At 39.2% G+C, this 22,820-nt stretch overlaps 2 protein-coding genes across 6 annotated transcripts; one reads left to right on the top strand and one right to left on the bottom strand.

Moving 5' to 3' along the window:
- The first annotated feature begins 240 nt into the window (after nt 1-240).
- Nucleotides 241-19,790, top strand: LOC127160774 (uncharacterized). Of its 5 annotated transcripts, none has more exons than XM_051103427.1 (3): nt 241-375; nt 1,297-1,346; nt 17,668-19,790. In XM_051103427.1, the coding sequence occupies exon 3, from the start codon at nt 18,143-18,145 to the stop codon at nt 19,238-19,240; it is 1,098 nt and encodes a 365-aa protein (XP_050959384.1). In that variant the 5' UTR covers nt 241-375; nt 1,297-1,346; nt 17,668-18,142; the 3' UTR covers nt 19,241-19,790. The 5 variants fall into 5 exon arrangements, with proteins under 5 accessions (XP_050959384.1, XP_050959385.1, XP_050959382.1 ...); XM_051103428.1 differs by lacking the exon at nt 241-375 and adding an exon at nt 1,127-1,142; XM_051103430.1 differs by lacking the exons at nt 241-375; nt 1,297-1,346 and adding exons at nt 15,899-16,279; nt 17,473-17,575.
- LOC127160775 (uncharacterized) lies at nt 4,772-5,662 on the bottom strand. The gene is made up of 2 exons (XM_051103431.1): nt 5,402-5,662; nt 4,772-5,291 (listed from the first exon to the last, which is right to left on the bottom strand). Exons 1-2 carry the CDS (start codon nt 5,630-5,632, stop codon nt 4,836-4,838), a joined length of 687 nt encoding a protein of 228 aa, XP_050959388.1. The 5' UTR covers nt 5,633-5,662; the 3' UTR covers nt 4,772-4,835.
- Nucleotides 19,791-22,820: the final 3,030 nt, after the last annotated feature.

Genomic DNA, 22,820 nt, shown 5'->3' with positions numbered 1-22,820 from the left:
CAATATTTTGGGTAAAACTGCACCAATACTCCAGACCAGTAATAAACATGCAAATGAGCCATAAATGGAGACAAAGAAAATTTGTCCTGCTCAAAAATTCACACTTTGTATTGGCCATTCCACCCAAAGGTGGGTGTGACTAGGAACTATTAAAAAGTCCCTAACCCAAACTAACCATTGCTTAAACCCTTTTGAGACAGACACTCTCCAAGACTCATCTTGAGTTGGACTTTCCGGCAGTTTTTATCTTCAAGTAACTTTGTGGACTCGCTGTGGATTTTCCTATCTTCAGAAGAACCAGAGGAAAGCTCATTCCTAAACAACCTTCGTTGTCTACCGCATCAGGACTCTTGTTCAGCAACAAAGCCAATGCAAGTAACCGTTGACAACAATTTAGATGCGTGTCTAAGTTTGGGCTCCTTTTCAATATGATTGTGATTCTCTGATGATTCTCATTAGGTTGTGATTAATTGATGCTAAATACGGCCATTCTTTTGTTCTGCTCTCTCTCTTTCTTTCCTTCTTTTCTTTCTTTATGTCTATGTGTTTTGCTTAGTTTAGCTGCCATTTTATTTATTAAATCCCTTATATTTACAGGTGATTTTCACTGTGTGCTGTTCATAATTCGAAGTCACTGAATGTTGATCTTACTACATGCTACAAGTTACTGCTAGTACTGACTAAAGTAGGAAAGCTATTCTTTCTTGGCCAGAAAAATATTAATTCCTAGAATTGATAAATGATTACACTGTCTATTCGGCGGACGAACAGATCAAATAATTGTAATATTCTGCTACAGTAAATTCTGACATCTGATCTAAATATTCATAATTAGTTCTAACCAGTTATAAGTAATCATAAATATTTTACCTTTTGAGCTAATTTGCTACACGCATTCAGTATCCATGCACACTTATGCAGATACACATATTTTTCTCATTCAGATCCCAGTATGATGATGAATGATTCTTAATGGCAGCCAACATTATTTTGACATAATATTTAGTTTGTACAGATGCATCAGGCTCAGTACCCCTCCCCCCCAATCTGAGGCAGTTTGTGTAAATCACATGATTTACACAAGCCGCCCCACAAATATTTCCTGTAAATCACATGACCATAAGGAAGAAGATGTGTTCAGGGTATAAATACACCTATTGCTCTTGTTGTCTGAGTCATTTAGGTTTGGCTGGTAGACTCATGTTAAAGTGTGGGATATTGTGAAATCTCTATAGTCTCTCCACTGTTGTCTGTTGTGAAGACACTGTTGTGTATATTACGCTTTGTTTTATTTAGGTATTTACTCTGGAACCAGTCATGGCAGATTCACAGTCACTGTCTGAAAGGTAAGGCACATTACTATCATTATTTACTCTGGTACTGGTAAATCTTTAAAGACAAAAAGTTGCATACAAAGGTTTTTGCATGCTACAAATGAGCAAAGTGGCACTGATGAGCTTGCAAGAGTGTCCGTTTGCAATGTTATTGTGTCAGAAAAAAGAAAAACCAAAAGCAACAGTGAAAACTTAAAAATAGGGCTGCAGGATAGGCTATATTGAAATGATCTAAATATGGCCAATCCCCCAATCGCAATATGCATATTGCAAGGGTTTACGATAACTCTGTTAAAAAATGTTAAAACACTTCAATAGTTGTTGTTGTTTTTTTTATGATTAATGTGTGATTGCAGAGAATAAATATGGCAAGAGTATGGCAAGCCACATTAACATTCACTCTTTAAAACATGTTAATATCAATTTTCAGGATACTAATACTTATTTTTAAGATACTAATATCGATTCCATTAGATACTAGTATTGATTTATTTGCCTCTAGTACTTATTCTTTAATTATTAGTACTTATTCTTTAGATACTAGTGCTTAAGTACTATACTTTTTTAAAAGATACTAGTATTATTACTTTATTAGTTAGTAATTTTATATACAATATATATCCTGAACTAGTATAGTTTTTGTTTTGTTTTGTTTTTTTGTTTTCTGTACAATATTAACAAAATAACAACGTAAAAGATAGTAAATGTACATATGAGTGATATGAATTCATTCATTTTTAAAATTCATAATATATCTGATTGGTTGAGATGTGTTTTTTTTTTTTTTCAACCATGAGATATTCTACCAGTATTGCCACTGTAAAGCTGGGCTCACACTACAGGAGTTTTAAAATCCTAACCGATTATGAAATCTGGTTGCAGCGCACACATACGGAGAATCTTTGCAGATTATTTTCTGAAATCTTAAACATGCACGCACTACAAGATTTGAAAATTGTGGCGCATCACACACTACAAAATATTATTAAGATTATCATGCAGGAGGGATCACCTCATGTGATCTCACGCAACAGATAGTCCTTTCAGCAACTAATGTTTCCATTATGTTAGCTAGCGTGCTAGCAGCTTTATGCACTCACCAGGTATGTTCAAAACTGAGACGATTTCAACCCAGAGCTTCTCTTTCTCCTTGCGGTTGTGGTACAACTTGTGTAAAACTCAGGAAGCAGTTTGCTCCATCTCCACTATCTAACAGACCCGTACAGCAGCTGTTTTGTGGTCGTGCATTGGCTGTTGTGAAAGTGCTGATGTAATCATATAGCCGTCATCATCCCGATTTAAAATCCTAAATATTAAACATGTTTGATATTAATCGGAGTGGCCCCGATTTGTGTGCGAGCAGATCGGGTGGTGCACGATTCGATCTGTGCACACCTCACATTACCAGATAATCTGCGACGAACATCGGGACCGATCGAGGTGCTCGACAAGATTTTTGCTCCGATTCTCGGGACGGGAAAATCTGGGCAAAATCGGGCTAAAAATCCTGTAGTGTGAGCCCGACTTAACCGGGAAGTTGTTTTTGTTCAGGAAATTAAATTCAGCATTACACTGACCAAAGTGCTGAACAAAACCCATACAACAAATTCTAAAATAGAATAAAAATAAAATAGAGAAAAAATAAAATAGAGAATGCGTTACATAGCCACATTCTTCATGGTATCGTTAGCAGGGAAGAGGAAGTTTTTTTCCGGTGTGAGAGGATGCTGACGCAATGTGGCTGCCGCCTAAATAACTTAAAACAACAACAACAAAAAAATTATAAAATTAAAAGTAACATTAAAAATAGAAGTGAAAAATGTATCTACTTATTAAGTAGCCTTATCTACTTCTTGTCTTATTGCTGTGGGTTTTATGTAGGGTGAGGGCTAATTGTTGTGTACACAATAGACGGACAGTTGAAATATTACAAATGAGTAATGCTTTTAGTTTTTGTCCCCTGCAAAGGAATTATCATATTCAGCGCTCAATTTAATAAATACAAGGACTTTTGCCTCATACCACCTAACAAATCAATCTGTGCAATGGTTTACATTTTTCTTTTTTTAAGAAAGGTTAATAATGAGTGAAGCTGTTGATTCTTTTATTTCAGTAGATTTAATCTGAGGCTGTGACTGGAGGTCAGTTGTATGTTTGGAGAAGGTTCTTATAACAAAAATCTGTTAGTTGGGCATGCACTCATAATGTGAGCTGAACAGGATGTTGAATGCCCCCTTAAGTCTATGGCAGCCCATAGAACTGCTTGCTGGAAAGTTGTGAAATTTGGCACACTAATAGAGGACAGTCTCAACATTAACCATAGCAAATTTGGAGTCTCTAACTCAAACTCTCTAGTGCCACCACTTGTCCAAAGTTTCACTCCTGTTTATGCTAAGAACTTTTGAACCGTAAGGCTCAGATGGAAAATTCTCGGCTCATGCCGAGTCAAATGAACACCAAAATGTAAAATTCGTAAGGTTTACTTTTTTTTTCACTATTTTTAGTTGTTTGTAAAACCTACTTTTTCGAACTCGTCCTAGACAGTTTGTCTAATTTTCACCAAAATTGGCTCAGATCACCTTCAGACCATGCTGGCAAAAAGTTATGGACTTCAAGTTGATTAGTCAAACCGTTCCCGAATAATGCGTGAACAAAACGAACGAAAATCACTCAAAAATGAATGTGAGGCTATATCTCCGCAACGGTTTGGCGTATCGATACCAAACGTGGTGTGTGATATAACGAGCATAACGAGGCTACCTGCAGAGTTTCGGCACAGTGCCACCTTGTGGTCAGGAGATATTAAAAAAATGCTATTTTTGCTTATAACTTCTGAATGGTTTGGCCAAAAATCACAAAACTCGGTGCATCGTGCCGAGTCAAACCATACCCAGTTTTCCCATATCAGCCACTTTGGGCGTCGGCCATTTTGAATTTTGTCAATAAAGGCTATATTTTACGAACGCATTGGTGCTACGAAACTCATTATGTGTCTTCAGCACTATGCCCTGACAGTACTCAAAATGTTTGGGGGCAGCACCACCTTCTGGCCAAAAGTTATAAAGAAAAAAAATTGTTAATAACATTGATTAAATTGTCTTATTGTAACGAAAGTAGGGATGTAACGGTATCAAAACTTCACGGTACGGTAATACCTCGGTATGACTGGCACGGTACGGTATTTATTGAATCATTTACAGGAAAAACAAAACTAATGAAGAGACTCGAAAAAAGTGCCAGAAGTGTTTATTAAACAGTTTACATGAGCACTGAACATATCAATTGCATACAAATTAGCCATCTATCTGTAAACTTTGAAACAGGAACTTCAATTTTTCCATTTTAATAACAAAAAATTATTAAACCATGTAAAAAAATAAAGTTTCAATTTAGTATTCTTGAAAACTCAGAAAAAATAAAAATAGCAGCCTACTTATTGCAGCTGGCCCATGTGCTGAATGAGTATTTGAGAACACTCACCTCATTCACTCACACACTCACTTATTCAGACAGAGACAGGTTTTTTTTAAGGAAAATTAGCATATCAACATTATCTGGTAAAAGCTGGGATCTCTGGGCATTTACAATGTCCCCTGCAACAGAAAAAACCCTCTCACTTGGGACTGAGGTTGCTGGGACAGAGAGATATGACTTGGCCAAGGTTGACAGCAGTGGGTAACGTTGTGCATTGTCTTTCCACCACTCGAGAGGACAAGCCATGAGTGAGATAGAGGTCTCTTTGCGGTACAAGTCAATTTCTGCATCAATCTGAGCAGTGTGCTGTGTTCTGCTGTCCCCTTGACTAAAAGAATCCCCAAGGAGATCTTCAAGAGCAGTCTTTTTGGATGGAGGAGAGACACCTCCCACAGCATGTGCTTTTTGTGGCGGGTCAGTTTTTGAGTGTCCAGCTACATGTTCATGGCTGCCTGGTGCTGCACTTTCCTCTTCACTAGGGTTCTGCAGAAGCAAGCAGAGTTACAAAAATTTTTTATACACGCACACATAATTTTTGTAAATATTGGGAACTCTAAAAAAGTCACACACACAAAGTATTTTTAAACAAATACCTGGTTCTGCATCTGTGTTGCTTTTAACTTGAGCCTGTTGAAAATTTCATCCCTTTCGCTGTTATTCAGATGGGGGAGGGCCCGGAACCGGCGGTCCAACGCACTGCTCTCATACAGAAACTCTGCTTGCTCCCCTTGGTAACGGTCTGCCAAATCATTCAGTATTGCTGCCTTCATTTGAGAGACGGTGTTTGAGTCTACATCGCACGGTGCCATGCTCACTTGAATCATGTGTTTGAGAGGTATGATAAGAGAGATTGTTGGTCGTGATTCGTCGCACAGCACAGTGGTTGCTTTTTTCAAGGGTGTGAGAAGTTTAACGATGTCCTCAGCATCTGCGATGTCAGCTGCGTCTAGACTGTCTATTTCACGTGCATTGCGCCTGACTTCAGAACTCAGTAGGGCTGCAGCAATTGCCTGTTGTTGCTCCAGGTAGCGCTCAATCATGTCAAGTGAGCTGTTCCACCTAGTTACTACATCCATTATCAGTTTATGTACTGGCAGGTTTAACATTTGCTGCTTGGAGGTCAGCACAGCTGTTGCAGTTGAACTGCGGTGAAAAAACGCTGCTACACGCCTTACTCTGCCAAGCAGACGACTGACACGGTTTACCTTCAAACCTGCCTGGGACGCAAGATTTAAGGTGTGAGCAAAACACTTTACATGTGGGGACAGACCAGCCTCTTTCACCGCTACACCCATGTTTCTTGCGTTGTCAGTAACCACAGCGATGCCCTGGTGATTGTTGTTGTAAATCGTGTCAAGCTCCCACTCTGAAACAGCAGATTTTTAACACCTCGCCTATGTTGTGTCCAGTGTGTGCCTCAAAGAGTACCCGTGTCTGTAGGACAAAAGTTTTTATCTCCCATTCACTTGTCATAGCATGTGCTGTGATGGTAACATAGCTCTGAGTAGCTCGTGAAGTCCACCCATCTGTGGTGATTGAGATGCACTCTGCTTGTTTGAGGCTCTGTGCAACTTTCGCCCTTGTCTCTTTGTAAAGTACTTTGGCTCCAGCATGTTTACTAACCTCTTAAAACCTTCATTATCCACCACCGAAAAGGGCCGTAGGTCTTTGGCTATATATTCACCAATGCATCTTGTGATTTCTTGTGCTCTCATACTGTTGTGGGGGAGTGAGGCTGTAAACGCTTCTTTTATAGTCTTTTGGCCCGACTGGATTTTGCTCCTCATATCTTCACATAACTTTTCGGGGTGATGATTTAACAAATGACTCCTCATGTTAGTCGTATTCCCCCGACTTGTATTTCACCACAGTCTGGCAGTGCCTGCATACCGTGTTTTCTTTGTCTGTCACCTTTTCTCCTTTCTCGTTTCTTTTCAGAGAGAAACCGAAATGCTTCCACACATCCGATTTAAAACCCGCTTTAGGTTCGACCATTTCCATCTCTTTTCCTTCGCCGCTACTAGCAGCACCCGCCATCTCCGCATTACTGGATCTGTAGCGACAACAGACCGCAAAGGATGATGGCCACGCCTGGGCTGATGGGAATTGTAGTTCCCGCTACCTCCCGTTCGCTCCATTCGCCTGAGCAAACTTTTCTCAGAAGACCTATCGTTTTATCGAGTCATGCGACCACGGTAGTATCGAAAAAAAATTGCTATTGCGGTACGACGGTATTTACAATACCGTTACATCCCTAAACGAAAGTGATCTCAATATGTTCCTTGGGTCATGCCAAAAACATCGATATATCAAAATTGGCTAAAATGGCTGTCCGCCATTTTGATTAATGTTGAAAACCTACTTTTTCTAACTCCTCCTAGCCCGTTTGTCCGATTTCACCAAAGTTGACTCGGATCATCTTAAAGGAGGACGTGACGTGAGGCCAAGTACGGTGACCCATACTCAGAATTTGTGCTCTGCATTTAACCCATCCAAGTGCACACACACAGCAGTGAACACACACACACCGTGAACACACACCCGGAGCAGTGGCCAGCCATATCGCTATCGCTGCAGCACCCGGGGAGCAGTTGGGAAATCATGAGCTGTGTCCCAAAGTGGAGTGCACGCACTTCGAAGTGTATCCATGCCTCCGCAGTGCACGAAGGTCCCTCCGAAGTGCATGAGACGCTCCACCTTCGCAGGATTTCCTAATTGCCCCGCCAGGTGTTCCCGATTACCCCTCCTGTCGCATAGCAACGGTGCGAGAGGGGCGCTGCCATCCTGACAGGTCTAGACGTTTAAGTTATGGAGCCAGCATTGGTCATATTTGTTATTATATTTTATGTTTTCCTGGAGGAGATGGTGGGAATGTACCTCAGGCTTGGCCAAGAGCATGGCCGAGTAAATTATATTGTTTTGCTGCATCCTTGCCGGATTACAATTTTAAATGCATTCATTGCGTTTGAACCAACTTGAATAATGTAAAGATACATATGAAAAAAATACAAAACCATGCACACAGAAGTATATAGCAGTTCAAATACTGACTGATTTGTTACCAAGGTGCGATTTTATAATAGTTTATTGTCTTGATGATGAACATATTTACAAACCCTGATTTTAGGCAGTTAAGTAACCATAAAAATAAAACTGTGAATAAATAAAAACAAATTATGCATTGTTCATCTCAATGTTCAGCAGCAGCAGAGTGTTTGACATGCCTCGTTCCACTGTCCACCGCGTTTTCCAACGAGTAGCTGAGGAGGTGGCCATTCGCCACCAAGAGATTCACCTCCCCGAAGACCCCAGAACACATGGAGGCAGGGCTGGACTTAAAATAGATGTTGTTTTTCTAATATTAAACCTAAGCTACATTGTAAATAGTTGTAAAAAGTATTTTCAGTAACGTACAGAACAATTTTGTTTTAATGTGAAAAAAATATATATTTACAGGACAAAAAATTAAATAAACGTATAGAAGAATGTTGTGAAAAAATTATAAGCTGCATTACAGAAATTTACACATTGTAATTTACAAATTGTACAGAATTAGTTCTCTTTTATTAACACATGTGAATATACAATTGTCATGAATCTGGTCGGTGACCTTCGGTCCGCTCACCACCAGATGTCGCTCTCGCTCTTTCATATCACACAGACTGTTGCATTGCACCCCAGACTACTACTCCCATCATCCATTGCGCTGATTGAGTCAGCACCTGTGGCCAATCAGGCGTGCTATAAAAGCCCCGGACTTTCCCTCTGTAATTTACGGAGTATTGTGATTTATCGTTGTGGTTATTTGCATTGTTGTTTCACGTTCCCTAGTTCCCTAGTTCCCGAGTTCCCGAGTTCCCGAGTTCCCTAGTTCCCGAGTTCCCTGTGTTTAGCTTTCTCGCCAGGCCATTTCGTCTTGTCTGTCTCGCCGCCTACTTTTTGGACTGTACGCTCGTTTTACGGATTATCCCCTCGCTTTTCCCTCCTGGATTATGTTCGCCATGGATTGACCCACACCTGCTACACGGACTATTCCCACATTTTGTCTTTGTTATACCTGTTTGCTGTTGTTCTGACCCTGTCTGTTCAACCATTTCTTTGTCTCGTCCTATAAATAAAAGCTCGCATTTGGATCCGTTTGCCTCTCGCCTCTTTCCCCACGTTACAGAATACTCCGTCACACAAGGATCCAGCAGCTTTACCCACAGACATTCTACAGGTATGGACACAACCAAAATTTTATGCAGACTCAAACAAGGACCACGATCATTAGAGCAGCATGCCTGCGAATTCCTGGCTATTACAAATCATTCTGATCTCCCGGACTATCTATTAATTGAGATTTTTTGCGATGGCGTAAATGAGCCTTTAAAGGCGAGACTGAGACGCGAGGGTCCGTGTTCATCACTGGCTGCGTTCTTGGACTATGCTTTGCTGTGTGTGGGCTCATTTTTCACTCTGGGTGTCGCGGATGAGGAACGCGACATTGCGGCCGGACAGCTGTGAAATTTAGTCCACACAGACCCCGGGACATTCTTGTTTGATGGTCGCTACTCCAGTGTTGACTCGCGCTCGCAAAATGGCGGCCGCGCCGGAGCGCGCTCATGCAATGGCAGCGACTGCGGCGCCCGTTCACAAAATGGTGGCAAAAACGGAGCTCTGTCACGTCACAGCTGTTACCCCTGAACCAGGCAAAGCTATAGCTGTGTTTCCTGAGTCAAGTCAAGTTGCAGCTGCGTTTCCTGAGTCAAATCATTACTGATCTTCACAAGCCAGGTCAAGCCTCAGCTGGTCTCCATGAGCCAAGTCAAGCCTCAACTGGTCTCCTCGAACCAGGTCAAGTCACAGCCAATGTCCACGAACCAGGTCAGGCCACTGCTGATCTCCATGAGCATAGTCAAGTCATAGTTGATCTTCATGAGCCAAGTCAAGGGGTTGCTGTTGTTCCAGAGTCAAGTCACGTCCCGACTGCTCTTCCAGAGTCAAGTCACGTTAGAATGGATTTTCCTGAGCCAAGTCAAGCCACAGCTGGTCTTAGTGAACCAAGTCACGTCACAGTTGGTCTTCATGAGCCGAGTCCAGCCACAGCTAATCTTCACAAGCAAAGTCAAGCCATAGCCGATCCCCATGAGCCAAGTCAAGTCACCTCTGATCCTCATGAGCCAAGTCAAGTCACTCCTGATCTCCATGAACCAAGTCAAGTCACAGTCGATTTTCACAAGCCAAGTCAAGTCACAGCTGATCTCCATGAACTAAGTCAAGTCACAGTCGATCTTCATGAACCAAGTCAAGTTATCGCTGGTCTTCACGTGTCAAGTCAAGTCACTGCAGATCTCCTCGAGCCAAGTCAAGTCACTACTGATTTTCACAAGCCAGGTCAAGCCTCAACTGGTCTTCACGAACCAGGTCAAGTCGCAGCCGATCTCCACAAACCAGGTCAGGCCACTGCTGATCTCCATGAGCATAGTCAAGTCACAGTTGATCTTCATGAGCCAAGTCAAGGGGTTGCTGTTGTTCCAGAGTCAAGTCACGTCCCGACTGCTCTTCCAGAGTCAAGTCACATCTCCTCTGTCTGTTCAGAGTCCCGTTACATCACGTCTGATCGTCCAGAGTCAAGTCAAGTCTCGCCTGACCTCCCAGAACCTCGTCACGTCATGTCTGCCAGTGTGATGGCGGTCACTATTCTGAGTATATGGGCCACACACTACGCTCCAGAGGTCTCGTTGGTTCACAAGTCTGCCCCAGAGGCCTCGTCTTTTCACAAGTCTGCTCCAGAGGTCTCGTCTGACCACGAGTCGGCTCCAGAGGCCTCTCCTGTCGGAGAAGCTGCGCCAATGCCTCCAGAGGTGTCAGCATTTGCTGCAGAACCTCCTAAGGAGGCGGCGTTCACCTATGAACTCTCTGCTTCTCTCCTTGTTCTGTCTGCCTTCTCTGTCCCTGCTCTCCCCAGGTCCCAGTCCATGACGCGGGTGCCTGCTCTGCCCTGGAGGGCCCCTGGACCTTCAGTCTTCTCACCACCGGATGTCGCTCTCGCTCTTTCATATCATACAGACTGTTGCATTGCACCCCGGATTACTACTACCATTATCCATCGCGCTGATTGAGTCAGGACCTGTGGCCAATCAGGCGCACTAAAAGCCCTGGACTTTCCCTCTGTAACTTACAGAGTATTGTGATTATCGTTGTGGTTATTTGCTTTGTTGTTTCGCGAGTTCCCTAGTTCCCTAGATCCAGAGTTCCCGAGTTCCCTGTGTTTAGCTTTCTCACCTGGCCATTTCGTCTCGTCTGTCTCGCCGCCTGCCTTTTGGACTGTACGCTCGTTTTACGGATTATCCCCTCGCTTTGCCCTCCTGGATTATGTTCGCCACGGATTGACCCACGCCTGCTACACGGACTATTCCCACGTTTTGCCTTTGTTTTACCTGTTTGCTGTTGTTCTGACCCTGCCTGTTCAACCAGGTCTTTGCCTCGTCCTATAAATAAAAGCTCACATTTGGATCCGCTCGCCTCATCTCTCTCCCACCGTTACAACAATACAAAAATACAAAATGTACAAAAATTATTCATTTCATTCTTAATTTACATCACAAAAATAAACTACAAAAATTTGGTTGTTTCATTTACAAAGTGACAAAAAAAGATATTAAAAATCTGTGACACTTGCAATCCTAAATCAGAGCAAATAAACCATGCCTGTTAAGAACAACAGCACAATGAATTTCAGCAGAAAAAAAAAAAAAATACTTGCTTACTTTGTATTTTTTAAGTCTTTCCCCAACAGGCTCACTTTCTCTAAAATAGTCCTACAACAAGAGAAAATGGAAACATAATATAAAGAAAGTTTTATAGGTTTTAAAGGTTTGCAATCTTAACATTACAAAACATGACACAGCAGAACATGCATACAAAATACTAAAGTGCTAAAGCTTGTTTACTTACATTTCAATGTGAATTCCCCAACAGAACTCTCACCCGTCATGTTCTTTGAATATAAATTCCATCGTCATCTGCGTGCAAGTGATTCTGGAATATGGTAGGGCGTGAAGTGTCCATCAGATTTACACTTCATTTTCCTGGGAATCGGAGACCACATTTGAAGTCGCTTTCGAATTACGCCAGCCTTCGGTGATGCATTTGCACTTAAAATACGCACTTCGGAGTCCACGCACTCCACTTTGGGACACAGCTATGGCTTCTCCTTTAGAGAATCTAGGAAACGAACACAGTTATTCCATACACATTTGTAAACATTGTGTTATTAATGTTGATAGTGCCATTGTAGACCTTCTGGGACAACTTCTGTGTATTCGCTGGTTATTCACTCCCACCCATCTACAATCCCTGCTGGACCTGAGACTCGAACCCGCAACCTTCGGGTTAAGTCTTACTCTCTAACCATTAGGCCATGACTGTATAATTTTTTTTTTGTCTATTTAACAATATTAACTTACAATAGTGAAAGATGTCTTCCCTCAGATAGATTTCATGTTTTCTTGTCTAGCTGGATGTTGTGCTTACGAACAATAATCACGTTCTTTGTATTCCCCCAACTGATTTGCCAAAATCAAAACACAGACGGTGAAGGGGACTGCTGTTAGCACGAGACCCGCTCACTTTGAAGGTCTAAAAGCCTTCCTGGAGTGGCTACCCAGCTAGGAATGGTATTATTCTAAGAATGTTCTGAGAACATTATGCTATGTTTTGGTAAAGTTTTCAGTGGCAAGTTTTATTTTACTTCCCAGAATATTCTCCTAAAAGATAGGACAACATTTTCTGAAAACATCCTAAAAATGTTTATTGATGACATTATTAGAACATTATTCTTTAACATTCTAATGTAGATTTAAGTGGGAAGCATCCCATTGGTCATTGGATGTAGACTCAAATGTTGCTCAGATGTTACATTTTGGCTGAAAGTAAAACCAAACCTCTGTTTGATGAAGCTCCAGTGCCATTAAATAGCTCCAAAAACAACATTACCAGCTTTGCTTATTATAAACCAAATTGACTTTATTTATGTCATACATTTACGAAAGGTCTTATTGAGATTAGAGATCTAGATGTTGATGTCTGTTTGAAAGTGTTTGGTTTGATGTCACCATGTTAGTTGGGCAATATGACTCTTGACTTTTGGATGCTTTTCTCTAGCTGCTGTAATTATGTTTGTTATAGCAAAAACAGCAAAAGAAACGTGGTCAGATTGTGCTGGTAGTTACAATATTGTCACATAGCAGTTTGATTTCATCTAGTCATTAGTTGCACATTTTTTCTAATAGCTACTCAGTGGTTCATCAGAATTGTAACACAGCCTTCTTTGTCACACAAACATCAAGAATCAGTGTATGAATCTCAACAATAGTGACAGGCTTCATGCTGCAGTGTATTCTGGGCAGAGGTGTAAAGTCCAGGAGTCAGTAAGTAAAAGTCCTGCCATATGTTGATTTCACCCGAGGTGGAATCAAGTCATTCCTTTCAAGTCACAAGCAAGTCTCGAGCCAAATCCTAAGTCCTCAAAGAGTTAAAGTTAATGAGATAATTAAGTGACTAATTACATGATGATTGTGCTACAAGCATGCTTCACCAGGTATTCAATCCTAAGGTGACAGGCTTTGACAGCATGCCAGTCGCACACTCAAACCACTCCCCCCAACACACTTGACGGATTGTATCTTAACTGATTTGTTGTCAAGGCTGTTTCAAAGCAATACTTGAAAATGACCACTAGGGTGAGACAGGTGTCGAATCGTTTCGAGCACATTTGCATCAACTTTCAATGTTTCACAAAGTCTCTCTCTGCCCACCACTAGAAGCAAATCATTAAAAGGGTCAAGAGACAAACTAAAGCAAACTTTGACCACAATTATGGTGGCATCTCGTGTGTGCATTTTTTTTTTTTTTTTTTTTTTTTTTTGATTCCATCCAAGGCTGTGGCTGATGTCAGTTGTAGTTCTTGTGTTTCTCTTTTCTTTAATGATCTTGATTGTTAACAGCAGGTGTTCATCACTAATGCACAATCATCATTTAATTAGTCACTTAATTATCTCATTAACTTGAACTCTTTGAGGACTTGGGATTTGATTTGAGACTTGCTTGTGACTTGAAAGGAATGACTTGGTTCCACCCCTGGTGAAATCAGCTGGCTGAGTTCATGGGTGGAATAAACATATGGCAGGACTTTTACTTTCTGATCCCTGGACTTTAAACCTCTGCTTTCAGATCACAACCAAGTCTCAAGTCAAATCCCAAGTCCTCAAAGAGTTAAAGGAACTCTGACTTCTGAGCAATGTAAGTCCACATCTAGTGCTATTGGAAGCTTTATTAGAACGTTAGAGGATAATGTTATAACAATATTATCAAACATTTTTAGAATGTTTTAGAGAACATTATTCTACCTTTTAGCAGAACATTCTGGGAACTAAAATAAATCTTGCTGCTGAAAACATTACCAGAACATGAAAGATTTCTAGCTGGGTACATTCGAAATTAAAAGAATGATTGGAAAAATAATGATTAATTTATTATTTGTATGGTCTAGGTCAGGGGTCGGCAACCCGCGGCTCTTTCATTCCTCTGCGATGGCTCCCTGCAGCACAGGTGTACAATACGCAGGGGAGGTGTCCCCTGACTTTTAATAAAAAGTAAACTCTTCCCCTGCACTTTTTCTTGGGCAAGTGTGTTCATGTAGAGATTTCAGGCACAAATGTGAATAACTCTAGATTTAAGTTGAAAGAGACAAGATAGTCATGTCGTGTTGGATACATTTTATTCTCATCCAAAACGATGTGAACATACTCATGAACTGAACACTCATGCGGTGTATGTTTCATTCATACTCTAAGCCGGACGGCGCTCTTGTGCAGAAGGTCCAAAACAACTCTTATGGTAGAAGTAATAATAGCTTTTGATGTGCCAGGAAATCCCTAATATGGACAAAGGCATCCCGCTATAGCTAAGCTGAATAACAAGCGTAAACCTTAACTGAGGAAACGTGAAAACAATAAATGATTGCGACAATATATGGTTTATGTGTGGTTTTCAGGTCTTCTCCAGTATATGAATGATGCAGTGCTAAATGACAGCAATAATTACAGTACAGAAGTTATAAAAATAAATGCTCTGCCTTTTTCTGTGATAAAAATGAAAAAAGCGTTTGTAGTATATAAACTATTATACTGATTATTCAATCATAACCATACAACCTACATACCTTTCAACTATCTCCAACATTTGGATACAATTGTCAAATTTCTCCCCCTAGTGGCAAAACCAAAACTGCAAACCAACCGTTACCCTTGACTTATTCACCATGGTAAAATTGATGATTTTAATAAATCTAATGAATGACTATATCGACACAAAACAAATAAACACAAACTCCACACGTTTGTGGAACTCCACGCAGCCCCCGCACTACTCTCCATTGGAAATGAATGACTTTCGGTCTGACACTTGTCATTTGTCGGACGTAGTGGAAAGGCGGCTTCCGTACACAGCAAAAAGCCCAGTGTTAAATTAACTCTCCTGGGGGTTTATTTGACTGCACACTCAAGAGTGTTAAAGATAACACCGAAGAGTGTCAAATGAACACTGAAGCAGAGTTAAAGTTAATGAGATAATTAGTGATTAATTAAGTGATGATTGATCGTTATTGAAGACACCTGATATTAACAACCACAATTTTATGTCACCATTATAGTGGTAGGTGTTTGCATTAGTTGGGCTCTTGACACTTAAATTTTTAATTTTAGTATTTCTTTGACTGCTATAACTGAGGTAAAGCAGGCAGACAAGTCATCAGGTGATGATGATTGTATATATCGTTGAACACAATTAGAGTCTAATCTCTGAGTTATGTTCCTTTCTTGGAAATGGAACTCAAAGATTAGACTCTAAACAAATTCAGTGATTCAGGTCAAATAATGATTATCTTGAATAATTCACCTCAGCCTTGTGATTCTACAACAAAAAAAAAAAATCCTGTCTTTTCTATACATCTTGAGAGGATTTCTTATAAGCTGTTGTGATTAAAAAAAAAAAAAAAAAACTTTCTGAAGAAGTGTCTGGTTTAGGCACACACAGACATCAAAAACCAGCGTATGAATCGCAACAACGGTGACAAACAGCATATTCAGATAAACAGATCAACTCTGAACATCACAAAACAAGCTACTAAAAAGTCACATAAAAACAGCAAAAACAAAAAAAAAAAAAAGTAAGAATAAAAGAAATTACAAAGACAATACAGCTTATAATACATGATGGGAGCCTTGGATGAGTTCTGATTGGCTACAGCATGCCTTTTTAATGGTCACCGTTGTTGTAATTCTCACGCTGATTCTTGTGTCTGTGTGTCTGTCTGTCTTAAGTATGTTTCAGAAAGTTTTTGATTAAAAAAACCATCTGTCTCATTATAGATATTATGTTTACAGGGTTAATGTAATCAGTAAAGGAAACTTAATTCAGTCTTACAGGTGAGTTCTACTTCATGAAAGTTATGTCAAAACAAATCAAGGCCACATGATCACCTTTCCTCTGGTTTGTCTGGCTGTTATAACTCTGTTACAGCAACCAAACAAAACCAAAACAATTTTTTTTTTTTAAAAATGTAAGTGTCAAGAGCCCAACTAATGCAAACACTGACCACTATAATGGTTGTTTAAAAATTGTGGTTTTCTCCTTTTTGGTGATTCTGCTTGATAACATCAGGTGTCTTCAGTGATGGTCAATCATGACTTAAATAATCACTAATTATATCATTAACTTTGACACTCTCCAATGTTACTTTTGACACTCTTGAGTGTGGAGCCATTAAACTCCTGGGAGAGTTAATTTAACACTGGGCTTTTTGCTGCGTATTATACGGAACGGTTGGCAACCCTATGCCTCGTGCACCTGATAATTTTCCCTTTTTATCACTAATTTTTTCCAAAGCATACTCTAAGTGGCAAAAGGTAATGGCTAAACTTGTACCTAACTGTGCCATTATGCATGATTAACTCATTGTTAATATAATCACGTAATGATGCAGGCAGTGTTAAAAATGAGTTTAATGTAACGTTGTCAACTATTAAGCTTCTTTCTGTGACGTCATCTTAGTTGTAGTAAACATATTGTAATCTAACTTACTAATAGGATGCTAACTGGTAAGAGTATTTTAGTGCATTAGTCTGAAAGTTGCTAAATGGCTTTTTTCCCCAAGTTTATGTCCCTTCAAACAGTCTTTTTATTCAATGCTTCATCAGAGGCCATAAAAAACAAGTGCAAAAAGTGCAAAACAGGTGCAAAGGTGCAAAACATTTGAGACAAAGCTCTTCCTCAGTGCCACATGTGCCAGAATGCACTGAATAAAAGATTGTTTGAAGAGACATAAGCCTGGCATATCACCGAGTGCGGATCTTTATCTTACTAACTCTCTGTTTTGTTGGACCTACACACCGGACTAACTTGGTGATTTGATATTGAACATTTGGCGCTGCTCCTCTTCTGTAACTTTATTTTTTTCCAAAAAATAAATGTACTAACAAAATTGCTAAGTTGGCAACACTGTATGTTGCCTTAAATAACTACGTTTTGTTTTTGCTGCGCAAACCAGTTGTTGAATAACATTAAAGTACCACAAGAGTGATTCAAAAGTGTAAGGAGCCATCTGATCTGTTCTCTGTAGCTCTCATGGTCATACAACAATCTGCAAAGTGCAAACAGCCAAAACCTGGTTATTTTAGGCAACATAGAAATCCTGGCCAGGACGTGGCCCTGGAAAATGGCATGTATGGTCACCTTATTTAAAATGCCTAATAATATGCACATATATTCCAAATAATAATATGTAATGTTTTTTTTTTTTTTTTTTTTTATGTAGGTCTGAAAAGTTGGATGCTCCTTTGAAAAGTGAACTGAGAGGCATTCTTCTAAACAGCAAATCAATTGAAGGACCCACTACAAGATATTTACTGAACCCAACAGTCTTAACCGATGGAAAATTGCTAAGAAGAGAGAGAATTGGACAAAAAAATGAAGAGAAACCTCGCAAGGTCATACTGATGATTGGAGAAACAGGAACAGGGAAGTCCACTCTCATCAATGCAATGATCAATTACATCATGGGTGTCAGATGGGAACACAAGATATAGTTGGAGGTCAGAGAGATATCTGATGATCAAAGTACATCTCAGACAAAAGTCGTGATTGTTTATGAGGTTTATACGCAGAACTGTCCATTCGTTCTCACTGTTATAGACACACCTGGATTTGGTGACACAGAAGACTTTAATAAAGACAAAAACATTGCTGAAGCTTTACAGCAGTTGTTCAGATCCGAGGATGGCATCCATGAAATGCATGCAGTGTGCATTGTGCTAACTGCAACAGACACTCGACTCCATGACAGAAAACGCTATATTTTGGATGAAATTCTGTCATTATTTGGGAAAGATATAGAAAAAAACATCTTACTACTTTTCACACACCAACAAAAGAAAAATCTCCCAAAAAGAATCCATTATTTCATCAAAGAATGCTTTGAGAAATATTTAAAAAATCAGGAATATAAGCATTTTAAGTTTGACAACTGTCAGAGTGAGTGCTATGAAGAGGAAGACAGAGAGAGTTACAAAACATCTTGGGACCAGGGGATTGAAAATTTCGGGGAGCTCTTCAAATATTTGAATGGGATAAACCCAAAAAGCTTAAATATGACTGAAGGTGTGCTTAGAGCCAGAAAACAACTGGACGCTAGTGTCAACAATTTAAGGGACAGGATTGAACTGGCAGAACTTAAAAAACAAGAGCTTGAACAAACAAAAACAGCTTTGGACAGGTTTAAAAATTACAGAGAAGAACAGAATAACTTTCAATGCGTAGTTGATGAACCCTACAAAGACGAGGTCCCAATAAATGCATCATGGTGGTACTGGAGCAAACAGGCAACCCGCTGCACTGTCTGTCAGGAGAACTGCCACTATCCAGGATGCTGGTGGGTCAGAGATCTCTCATGGTGTAGTGTGATGTCAAAAGGACAGTGTACGGTCTGCAGTGGGAGGTGTCACCACACTCAACATGTGAAAGATTCTAAAAGATATGTGAATAAAACAAGGAAGGTCACAAGAACAAATGATGATCTGAAAAGGAAATACGAAAAGGAGTTTGGAGAGAAACAAAGTATGATGGCCAAACTAGAGACTGAGATCAGGCAGATAGAAGCAGAGAAGATCAGGCTTGTGGAAGAGTGTTATCAGTGTTTGGAGAAATTAATGGAGACCGCATTAAAATCTACATCCATATCCTCTTTCATACATCTGGATTTCATGATTGAGAAAGTGAAGGAAAGTGGAAAACAAGAAAGAGTTATGAAACTTGAGGAACTTAAAAAGAGAGCAGCTGAGGAGAATAAAGGACTAGCTGATAGTTTCTACGGTTATTGGACACGTCAGTAAATAGATATATTTGTGCAAATATTCTGGCAGATTTAAAAATAAAAGAACTAGAAAAAGAAAAGAAAAGAAAAGAAAAAAGGTCTTAGATGTGGGTAATAAAAGAATACTGTGTCTGTCCAGCTCTCATTGGACTAAAATCTGTTCATCATCTCATGTAATTGAAGGATCTCAGGATCCTGTAATGCAACTTGTGTGTGTTTTGCTTCAAGAGAGCAAACATACTTTTGGGTTGTTTTACTTTCTTTCACTTATTCTTCATTCATTTATAATCATTTATCATTTAATCATTATTATTGATGAGTATTACATTTTATATTATTTCTCCATTGTTGTTTAGTCTAATGATGTGTGGTTTCAAAGGGCTGTTTGTCTTATTCTTAAGTATAAGAATATCTTCCTTTCAATGTTTTTAACGTCATGTTATGTAATTTTCCATTCCAATGGCTTGTGGTATAATAAAACCTTTTGGATTTGTTTGTTAGATGAAGTCTGAGCATTGAAACATACGCAATTACGATTATTCAATAAACTCTGCTGCTGAAGTTATTGCTCCACCAATGGAGTTTTGATTCCTTGCCACTGTCGCCTCTAGCTTGCTTAGTTGGGGTCACTGAATTTCCAGCGATATCATCAACTTGATTGCACAGATACTATTTGAACTGAACTGAGCTGGACGATGACATCACTGAATCAATGATAAACTGACTTTAACTGAAAATACTTCAGTTAATAAATGCTGTTTACTATTGTCCTTTTGCATTATCCACACACTATTTTCCAATTTAATACTTGTAGTGTTTTTAGAGAAACGATCCAGGTTCTGAACTATCTAAACCACATTTTAACTATCACAAAAAGCCAGCTCCATTGTCAATGAAATTGCTCTCACCTGATGGATAGAGTGCGTGGTCAGCAGTTATAATCCGATGTCCTAACCAGATCAGTCCTCAGTCAGGTCCGGTCAACTTAGAGCTTGATAGAAGTCTCTTTCAGGTTCAGATAATAGGTTATAAAAAATAAATTACTCTGAGTCTTATTTTAACAGAGGTTTAAACGAATCACCATTTGAAATGGTTTCGGTTTATGAAAACAATAACTCATAAGCAATAAATTCACAACAACAGCGAGAAAGTCTTCACCCGAGTCTTCACCCGAGTTATGATCAAAAACTGCCATTATATAGTCCTGCATAAACATCAAAAAGTCTCCTCCTTTTACTTCCATATAAGTCGAGCATTTGGTAAATACATACACACACACACACACACACACACACGTTTGTTTTTGTGAATTGTGGGGACTTTCCATAGACTTCTATAGTTTTTATACTGGCCAAATGATATTGTCTATCCACTAACCCAACCCTAACCCTAAACCTACCCCTTACAGAAAACATGTTTGTATTGTTACACTTTCAGATAAACACCATTTACTATTTTTAATAATTTTTTTTAAATTGTTGGGACCGCAAGCCGGTCCCCACAATGTCAAAAATTTCAGGTTTTACTATCCTTGTGGGGACATTTGGTCCCCACAATGTAGCAAAAACAAGTACACACACACACACACACACACAGAGTATCAAAAGTTCAAATTGTAAAACTGCAGTAGCTCCTGCATGAACAAGCAAGCCTATTCCTATTTTGGTCCACTCATTATAACACCTACAGTAGCTTAAGCAAAACACATACCCTTATATGGCTTTATATCACACTTTCTGAGCCAAAAAGCAACACTTCTATATAGTAAAGTAAGAAATAAAATAAAACCAATCAACCTTTTTTAGGAGATTCATCTGCAAATGTGTTGCAAATGCATCCCCCAGACAATAGACCAGTTATCTGTTTGTAAACATTTGGGATGTAAGCGCAGCATGGTTGCAGAAAACCCGGGAGAGACAGCCTTAATGGCTAGAGAATTACAAGGATATGGCACAAAATACTTAGATTATATTGATTATATGTCATTTCCAAAATGTTATTCGTATATTACAACAGCTTGTTGAAAACTTGTATTTGTGAGGAAAAAAAGTCCGAATTGTGAGATAAAATAAAAAAAAAAAAGTTCGGTAAAAGTTTATCCCCTATGAACAGCATATGTGAATATTATGTAGACCTATTGTTTAAATCAAATTTATGCTTTAAAAGTAGAGTAATCATAGCCGTTTTCATCCATAGTATGTCCGTTTAAACGTCTGCGTTTAGCTTCAGATGACGTCTTTTACTACAGTATTGTATAAAAATTATTTGCATTCCGATTTTGACATCAAAAGCCACAAAAAAAAAAAAATTCTCTTATTCCATGGAGTTTACCCGTTTACCTCCACTTGCTACCAGTGTTTTTCTGCAACCACTATGCACGTGCAGCTGTAAGTGACGTCACTGTGACGTCTACTCGAAAGTGGTCTATACAACTTCAAAAATTCTTAAAAACACTTGGTTTCAGCTGATCTCACCTCTGTCAAGATACACATATACATTGCATTTTAATAACCATTAGAGGTGAGAGCAATGGTTTGAAGTCTTAATATTTCCAAATCATTCACAACAGAATTTAATTCAAGATAATAATCATTCAAAGCAATCAATTTTTTCAGCAGTTTCATTATTCTCTTATTTATCTCTTCTTGCTTTCTAATCAGTCGAATCATTCCCCTCTCCCGGCTCTTCCTTGTCTTTGCCTTTGATGATTCCTCTTTTCTTCTGTTTTGGTGTGATTCTTTTTTTCGGGATTCTTGATTCATTTCTTTGTAACCCTTGAATAAAGAGGTCATCTAGGTAAATTTCAAGTTTTCAGCTTGAAATGAGGCTGTCACGTGATCTGTGAAAATGAAGCTTCGTTACCTCACTGACACGTCACGCCAGGCTCAAATACAAAGCATGTGGATCGTGCTGTCCCATACCCACTATTTGTGTAGTGCAATGTTATAATTATATCGGTCATCATGCATGCGTGTACTTTTTTTAAGTGGTGTATCGTTGTTGAAATGGCTCTTGTCTGAATGAAAATTCTATTCCTGAGTGCGGAAGTTAACTTCTCAAGTGTAAGAGTGTCTGCTAACAGACTGAGCCAATGAGTAATAGAAATTTGAGTTCTGTCCTTCCAGTTTAATAATATTACTTTTTCTTTCTAATATAGATGAAATAAAAATAAATGTTTTGATTTCTTTTGGGGCACTAATATGAGAGAGATCACCTAGCAGTAATGATAAAGGAGATAGAGAGATAATTTTTTAAATCCTATTATAAAGAAGACACAAAAATGGTGCAATGAAAAATTACATTGGTCTAATTTATTGGGGTATTAAACATTCTATTTAGGAGGTGAAAAGACAGAAGTTTGATGCGAGTAAAAAATGAAGAACATAAAGTCTTTGTCACTGTTTTGTGCAAAATACATTTTGGAAACTCTATCACTTCACACATGCGCCATGTTGCTAATGACATATATGCTTAAAAAAATCACAAATAAACCTTACAATGACACCACAATAAACAAAACATCTGAATGACACATTTTGTGTAAGAATTTTTATTGACCGCCAGATGGCGGATTAGAGAACTGTATGAAAAGCTTCGAA

The sequence above is a fragment of the Labeo rohita genome, unplaced genomic scaffold, assembly GCF_022985175.1.
Source record: "Labeo rohita strain BAU-BD-2019 unplaced genomic scaffold, IGBB_LRoh.1.0 scaffold_452, whole genome shotgun sequence".
In the NCBI taxonomy this organism is placed as follows: domain Eukaryota; kingdom Metazoa; phylum Chordata; class Actinopteri; order Cypriniformes; family Cyprinidae; genus Labeo; species Labeo rohita.
This window is presented reverse-complemented; position numbering and strand designations above follow the sequence as displayed.

Bases quoted from the DNA above. Each gene is read 5' to 3' on its own strand.
- LOC127160775 (XM_051103431.1), bottom strand. From the start codon at position 5,632: ATGATTCAAGTGAGCATGGCACCGTGCGATGTAGACTCAAACACCGTC. The intron at 5,292-5,401 runs GTATTTGTTTAA...TTGCTTCTGCAG, and splicing joins CAACACAGATGCAGAACCAG to AACCCTAGTGAAGAGGAAAG.
- LOC127160774 (XM_051103427.1), top strand. From the start codon at position 18,143: ATGCATGCAGTGTGCATTGTGCTAACTGCAACAGACACTCGACTCCAT.